Raw genomic sequence first — 8,674 nt, 5'->3', positions numbered from 1 at the left:
TTTTTCCCCCCCCCCCAGCCACTAGGCTGCGGATATGCAAAGGGCTGGGAGGGAACACATTTGGGACCAAGATGGATTTCATACCATATATAACATAGTGCTCAGCAACAAAACTGGGGGACAGCTTTTTCCAAAGCAGTCAATGGTCAGGGATGGGCTGGGCATCAGTTTGTTGGTGGCAAGTGCTGGCTTTTACATAACTTGTTCATCCCTCACTCCCCACCCCTTTCACTTATTATTATCTTTATCTTGAGGCTTTTTTCTGTTGCTTTTGCCCTTCCAATTCCCTCTCCTGTGCCAATGCAGAAGGGTGAATGAGTCACAGAGTGGGGACTTACCTTCCAACCAGGGCCAATCCACCACAGAGTGCTAGAGACCTCTGCCTTTTTGGTGCAAATGAGTTTATACTACGTAAAAAGTGCCAGGAGAAGAAGGTGAGACTATGTACAACTCATATTATTCCTGCTTTGATAGCAGAGTCTTTGCTAGTAGTATTCGGAAAACATCTTATGTGACATCAAACCACAAAGTATGCCACTAGAAGAGGTCATCAAGAAGCCATCCTTTGCCTCATTAATACAGTAAACAATGATACAGCAACAGCATAGACATAACAGATCAAAGATGTATAATCTCTACACTGCAAAGCTACTTTTTTTGAGTTACTTTTAAAAAAACTGCACTTTAAAGTCTTGTTTCAAAAGACACACAAGGCAAGCAGGTGCTTCAGCTAGCTCAGAAGAGAGCTGCCCAAAGAGCAATGAGATGCACTGCAGGTGACAAGCCAGCTTATAGCCTAACAAGAGGGTGTCTTTCCCACCTGCAGCTGACTTGGAACAGGATTCTATCCACCAGAAAAACTGGTCTCCTCACCTCCTCAGGAATCAGACAGACATTATTGGCTACTGAAACACAACTGCAACCATGTAGTAAAGTGTGTTTAAGGTAATTCTACAACACACATCTGCAATTTACCACCACTGACTTTCTATATGCAGGGAAAGGAGAAAAGCGTGTAGCACATGGAAGAAGGATGGGAAAACCATTCACAGGCACTAATGAATGGCTTTGAAATTCCTGAGAGAATAATATTGAAAATTCTGAAAGCTGAAATCCAGCCAGAAATGGGCAGAGAAACCCTAAGATTTTCTATCTGTTGGCTCACTGATTTTTAAAACTGAAGAAATCAAAACTCTGGGAAAAAAACCAGTAACCTCCCAAAAAATCTAGAAGACAAACAATGAACCAAATAATGTCCAAGTGAGACACTATCTTAGGCAACAACAGCTGCACTCTGAATAGCTTCACTACAACTTGTATAGAAGCATCAGAAAGTTCAACAGAAGTTGAACTCAAACTGATTCAAGTGTTCAGCAAACTTTACAATAGCTTCCTGAGTATCACAGAGGATAAGAAGTCTAATGTCACTGCAAAAGAAGGAATGAAAAAGCTCAGGTAGGCTGAGGGGAAGCCTGAGCAAAAAAAAAAGAGTGTTTCTGAAAAACTAAGGTCAAACACTTCATGCACATTAACAGAGACAAGTCTTCCCACAACAGTTCTGCCAAAAGACACAGGCAGAGGTAAGTAACTAAATGATTTTTAGGACTTTTTTTTTTTTTAAATTAGCATATTAGTGATTTTTGGAGGTGTTTGGATTAAGCAACATGTTATATAGTATCACAGAAGTCTCCATTTCTACAGCTCAAACTGCACCCTACAGACCATTTCAATCAATACCACTGACTGTCAGCCAGTGCCAGCAACTCTAAGTAGAAAAGTCGAGATGAAAAACCCAACAAAAAGATGCCAGGCATTGTAGGAAGAAGGAAACTTGTGCCTTTCATCTCTTCTATCATCTAAGGCACCTTTGCTCATAAGCTTGTATCTACAATATATAGGGTACTCCAAGGCACATGCCACTTGCATGTAGAATTTTGTTCCCAAACGCAAAATCCAAGGACACTGCTTCAGTGGGGTCAAAAGAGAAGCTGCCTTTTCATAAGGAAACTTCCAATTTCCACACTTTTGGCTGTTACTCCTGAGAGACAGTGCCTATTGACACTTGAATACCCTTCAGCCATGAATGCAGTGAAAGAGAAGATGGGCTAATAGCTAAATAGGTCAACATGTCATACTTGGACCTGAGAATGTAATTTCTGACTCCTCAAGAAAATTCACCCACACTCTGTCTGAAATACTTAAGAATGAGCTAGTGGATATGTGCACAGTCCTCTGTGAAAAGCTAAGTAACAAATCACTCTCGCACATACAGATTGTACAGTAACTGCTGAACAGACTATCTGGTTCTTTGAAAATGGCCACATCCCATCCTGCCTTTAGATTAAGACCTAATACAATGAACTGCCAAATACAGGACCTTTGCATGGCACACTCAGGTATGAAAACCACTGCTTTTCTTTTAGTAGAAATGAACTGAACTAAACCAATATGGAGACATGAAAATACAGTATGTGGACAATGGCGTGTAGGAAAGGCTGAACAAAGGGGCATTCCCAAGCCCCTGTGCTGGTTTTGTCTGGGATAGAGTTTATAGCCCTTTTCAGGCTCTCACTAACAGGGGCCCTAAGGTCACTCTGTTTAGGTACACTTGCCCATGCAGGAGTTTACAGGATGCCTAGCTGGGATATGCCTGTCTCATGGTGACAGCAAGCAAGTACTCCAAGACTTCAAACAAATGACACTTGTCAATATTCAATACAAAGATAACAAATGATTGAAAAAACAAACTAACCTAAAAGGCTTGCTGTTAGGCAGTGGACTCTGGATGAGATTTCTTACAGAAAACTTAAGAACACTTCTAATGTTAGCTTACTTGCTATTGTTATACAGCCATCTGTAAGTGTAAACTAAGCCTTTATCTCCTGCTTATTGCATACTCTACATGGTTTTTCCCTTCCCGAGCATTTCAGCAGTTGCCATAGGATTTAACCACCTGGTAATCCCAGGCTCATCCGTGTGCTCACTGAAGGCGGCAGGGATTTATTTCCTCCTGGGAATACGTCCTAAGGCCAATGGCAGCTGCTCTGGCAAGCAGCAGGCAAGAAAATGAACCCACTCCATGTAGCAAACCACAAATGCATTTCCTCTGTATCCCCACCCTGCTTTCACAAAGCTCCCTATTTTAAAGGGCCTGATAAAGTAAAGAACACTTCAACATTATAATAAAAAAACACCAGGACAAACAGATTCGTCTGATGATCTACTTTTAGGTCATGATCTTTGGAACACTACAGCATGCAATCTCCAGGCATCTGAACACTCTGAAGCGAGTAAAAAACAATCCCCTGAGCTAAGACTCAGAGGGATGCCACAAAGAAACATCCACTTTAAGCTGATGCTTTATTTCTAATCCTGGAGGCCAGAGACAAAAAAAATACGTCGATAATCCCTTCCCCAAATAAATGCATTCCTCTCCTTGCCTTCCCAAAATGAAAGCCTTAACTGAGAGCTCAGTGTAAGTGAGCATTTCTTCACAGCACAAGGCAGAAATAATGACTGTGCCTGTTGCTCATTTTTGCATACAAGCGGATTAGTGACTCACTGCAGACTGCTGACTTCTATGTGGTGGGATGTTTTGGCACAGATGCCAGTGGAAAGAAGAAAAAAAGAAATCAGTCACAGCTCCAGCAAATGTTGGAGCAGGCCACCTGCACAGATTCAGTATAGCTGAATTTTTCAGCCATTTTGTGACATTATTGTTGTATATTCATGCGTCCAGTTCAAAATGCTTGAGGCAGAATTTGCGAAAGTATTACTGCCTGTGCAATCCTGCTCCCACTGAAGATCCCCAGTGGGAGCAGAATTTGGAAAATTTGGAAAGCTTGGGGAAAAAAACTGCCTCTCATTTAAGACAGTTCAAATTTTCCCTTATACATGTAGTAGATTTGGAACAGCTTTCAAATTACATGGTTTTTGAGGTGTTTTTATATGAAAACAACTGGCTGAACTGAGGACTGGTCATGACAAGCACAATGGAAGGAGTCAGTGAACACTGTCTCACCAATTTTCTATTAAGGAGTAGGAAAATGTCCTAAGAATCGTGGCTGTTTGGGTTAGGTAGCAGATCAGGGTTCCTGCAGGTGTAGGTTAATGGCATTTCACAGAAAATCAGTCTGGCATCATTCAGTGAAAATTACAATGTACTAAGGCATAGAGCCTTAGTTATAAGGGGGGTGGGCAAGACACAACCCCAAAATCAACAAAAACATTTATCTCTTTTTATTCACCTGCTATCCCAGGGAAGTTTCAGTGTGCAGTACTCCGACCTATTTTCCACCTTTTAAATGTAATTTAGTTGCTAGTGATGTGTAGACTGCAAAAATTAAGTACTTATCTAAGGAGAGAGAATGTCTGGGAAGATTATGATCCTGCAGATGCTTATTCAGAAAAAGTAGGGAATTATTTTAAAGATTTTACCAAACCTAGCTCCTTAGTAGTTATTATCTATTATTGGAAACATCCAGAAGCCCCAGTCACTAGCAGGCAACATTTGTGCGACACCTCTTCTAATTACCTTACAGAGACCTCAAGGGAGAACCAAATAGCAGGAGAAACTCCACAAGACACAAAGCACAGCAGAGCAAACTTAAGGTCTTCTACATTCCAACAGAGTCATACATATAACACTTAATGACCCTTCATGGCTCACGCTCATCACATTGCAAGAGTAAGATGTTACTTCTGTTTAATTCCAATGGGGTACAAAACCATAATAATTAAAAAATCCAGAACCATTCCAAATCAAGCTCTATCATTTTGCAAAATATGCCATCTTCATTCCCTGCAATATTTGCAGAAGCCTAGTATGCAGACCTGTATTCTTAACACCTTTGGAAGTCAGTATTCTCCGTCTTTGGACTTGTCGCAGTTCACAGACAGGCCAACAGCATGATGAGGCTTAATGGCCTGTCTGTACATCACAAAATGAATGTTTGGCTCAACTAGAACAGTTTCCTTACTAAACTAGTAAGCTTGCTTGTATGCTGTTTCAAATCCACAACTCTAATTTTAAGCATCCTAACAAAAGAAAACCAGTTAAAAATCAATCCATTGCTATAGGATTTCTTTTCCAAAAGAATTATGGTTTATCTGAAAGTTCTTCAGCTACTTCTTGATTGCTGAACTTCACTCTCCCGGGAGATGGAGTGACTGACAAAAGCTGACACCTTGTCCAGCTACCTTGAGTGAGTTCAGCATTTGTTGATAGTACGAGCAGGTATCACTAGCTCCATCTAGGTTTAGTCTGGGGCTGTGGTTAGATGTTCACTACAGAAACAGCAATATCACTATCAGATATTCCTGCCCTCGGGCTGCTTGTTGCAACCCTACAGCTCAGTTGGTGGAAAAGTTCATGTGACTGTTTACCATCTGCTTCAGTGCAAACTCAGCTGGCTTAGTTTTAAAGAACCCTTATTGTCAGCTAGAGGCAAATGCTCCATGGCCTCCGCCCCAGGGCTGTGTCAAAACTATTTACATCAGGTGTGTAAACTGCCTTCAGTTATGTTTCTGAACTTCCCTTGAGACATGGCCAAATATATTTCAAAGCTATTTAAATGATACAAACAAGGATAAAAATTAAGCTCTCACACATGAACCTAGCCAAAAGCAGAATGCACTTCTGGGCTACCTAATCTGAGGTAGGTAGGATTCTAGCGTGCCATTCCCAAACAACATAGGGCCTGCAAAATTTGTAGACATAGAGACACTTGAACAGGTAAATACTGCAGCAGGAAATCGAAGCAGCTGCTATTACAACGTCAAATGCCAGAACATGGCAGATGAGATCTTGTTCCCAACAGATGTTGCTTAATTAACCACCATATTATCACACTGTAAAGCAATTCTTTCATGCTCATTGAAGAAGTTCTGTTGAATACATATCATAAAAAAAGAGAGGCATTTGAAGTCAGAATTCACTTGGTATCAGCACAAGTTGCCTGTTCCACATCTAATTATATAAATACAAAAACCAGTAACAAAATTGGCATTCACTAGAAAAGAACAGCTGCTCAATCCTGCATACTGTAATGTGATTATTTGTGAAGCAGGCAAAAGGCATAGAAGTAATACAGGGTCACCTGGCTAAAATACCTGTCTTAGATGTGAAAACCTGCCAGTCAGTGGAACTACCACAGCAGCAGAAAAGGAAACTAGCTTCACACCATGAACTGTGCATAATGAGGACTCTTTTTAGGTACTTAATTCCTTCATTTTGAGATGCTTCTGTACTGCACATATGCATCAGGATTTCCGACAGAGTCTAAAAGCAGTTTTTCCTAACATATTCTCACTTCTCTACGATCTCTGTGTTACAAGTTGTTTGGATATAGAACAGCCAAATGTGCCAAGAGTTTCTCCCCCCAACAGCCTCAGCAGCTGAGCTGGCTATAAAATTGGTTTTCCTGTCCTTTAAACTTTTGTTATCATGTCTGAACGTTTTTGCTCCAAACTTATGATAGGATTTATAATCTTGATTAAAGAGAAAAAAAAATCCATGTATTTCATTCAGACATCTTTGGAATCTTACACTTTAATTGACAGAGCCTAAAGTTATAGTGAAATGCAGACCAGCATAAAACTACATTTTAAAAAATGCAAAAATGTAACCTTTTGACTATCTGCCCTTTTCCTCCATTTTCTCCTCGGAAAACCTGTCAAATTCACTTCCCTCACAAACACTCATGTTTTTGACGAATCTGCTTGCTATGAGGAATATATTCCATATACAAACTCTAACTAGTTCTACTCAGGTTGAAAATCAGGAGTCAACAGCACAGCCAACCCATGTAACTTCAGTGCTAGAAAAATGTTTTCTTCAACTCCACAACTTTTAAAATATAACAGTAAATTAAGAAAGTATAAATTTCTGAGCATGGCATTGATTTTGTTTAAGAATGGCACATGGTAATTTACCTTTGTTGGATTTTGGTTGTTCAGATGAGCCGCTTCCAAGCTTTCTCTTTTTCCTCGGAACAGCTGAATTTTTCCTGTCAAAGGTAATAGGACTGTATTGAGGGAGGCTGTTGAATTTCTTTTCAAATTCTTCTTCCAACTTTGCTAAGCTAAAGGGGAAACAAAACCAATCAAATTAAATGTAACTCCGTTTCTGGAGAAAAAACCAGATTGTTTAGGAGCATCTGTCCATGTATACACATCTAAATAACACAGAGAGAGGGGGAGAGAGGTAAGTGCACACACACTGTAAACACCAAACTAGTACATATTAATCCAATTTTGGGATGAGAATGTACACTCCAGCTCCTGCGTTTGTAACTCAGTACAAATTGATTAGATTAGTTCTATACATTAAAACTAGGGAAAAAAACCCCAACAAATCAATGTCACACTGGTGACATTTAGCTCTGTTTCCTGCACAGATTCATAGAGGAATTTGCCTATTCTGTGAGGGGAATGAAAAAAAAAAAAAAGACAATAAAGCCTATAAATAAACAAACCAATAAAATATTTTCACCTAAAAGTTCTTGCACAAGAATGAAAACAACTATTCAAACTAGACAAAAAATGTCAAACTATTAAATATTCTGCAGATATTCTAAAACCTGATGCTTTGGGATAGCAATGAGCTTTGTATGTGTTCTGAGGGATTATAATTCCTCCCCTTGTGTTTCATTTGCTTTTAGGTGGAAAATCCAACTAGCTCATGCTTTCATGAAACCAAGCAATCCACATACATCTGACCAAGCTGAATAACTGTAGCTTTACCTACAACTCAAAAAATCCACAGACATAGTACTGTTGTCTCTGACAGCCACATGAAAATAAACAACCAACAGGATGGTATGGCACAGCATTTCTGTCAACAATGACTATGCTGTCTTGTATAAGCACTGTGTTCCAGAAATGTTTTGCAACCAGGCAGGAGCATAGAAAGGAACTGTGTTTAAAACAAAAGGCAATGAGCACAGCTAAGTAGATTATAAATAGCACTGTCAATGACAGGGGAACAATGATATTTTCCACTCATCTTTAATTCTGTTTGCTACAGAAAACCTGAACTTGACAGAAGTTGGCATTACTTTTGGAGGGATGGACGTTATGCACTGTACACTTAGAAGCATCACAAGAAACACGATGCTTCCCTCTGCTCTGTCAAGCAGCACTTCAAACAAACTGCATTCTGAAAGCTTTGGTATACAGAATGATAATTCATTTTAACTCTGGAATTATTAGGTCTTTTGGCAATCTTCCATCTTAAAATACAGCCTTGGGTCTTGGCAGACTTTGTGCAAGGTGGGGTTTGTTCGTGTTTTTTTGTGTGTGTGTGCACCTTCTGTTTTGTTTTTATATCACCAAGATACCTGACACGAGTGGTGCTCAGTCTGCTACCTTTCTCTTCCATGCAGATGTTCCCTGACAACCACAAAACAAGCCCATTTTCTGCTCTGACAGCTGACATGCAACTCCATCCTCCACACCAGTTTCTCTCCCACTGCCTGTTGCCACTTGCCTCACCTCCTCCCTCAAGGGCATATGAGAGGCAGTGGCTCTAATAAGGAAAGAACTACCCTGAAAGCAGACGAGCTGCCACCCTGCCTAGTAATTTATAGCTTGTGAGACATGGAGGAGAGTGCTATCACCATGTCAGCAATTACTTATTATTAAAAAAAAAATAAATCATTCACATTGTAACGAA

The 8,674-nt window shown here is 40.0% G+C and overlaps 1 protein-coding gene across 1 annotated transcript in view; it reads right to left on the bottom strand.

The window, feature by feature from the left end:
* The window catches only part of BBX (bobby sox homolog (Drosophila)), a 136,840-nt gene that overhangs the window by 12,741 nt on the left and 115,425 nt on the right, over nucleotides 1–8,674 (bottom strand). The window contains exon 11 of the mRNA XM_009993358.1: nucleotides 6,934–7,082. Within this exon, the coding sequence (XP_009991660.1) occupies nucleotides 6,934–7,082 (149 nt within the window). The remainder of the gene's footprint in view (nucleotides 1–6,933; nucleotides 7,083–8,674) is intronic.

Source organism: Chaetura pelagica, unplaced genomic scaffold (assembly GCF_000747805.2).
Source record: "Chaetura pelagica isolate M959 unplaced genomic scaffold, ChaPel_1.0 scaffold101, whole genome shotgun sequence".
NCBI lineage: Eukaryota > Metazoa > Chordata > Aves > Apodiformes > Apodidae > Chaetura > Chaetura pelagica.
This window is presented reverse-complemented; position numbering and strand designations above follow the sequence as displayed.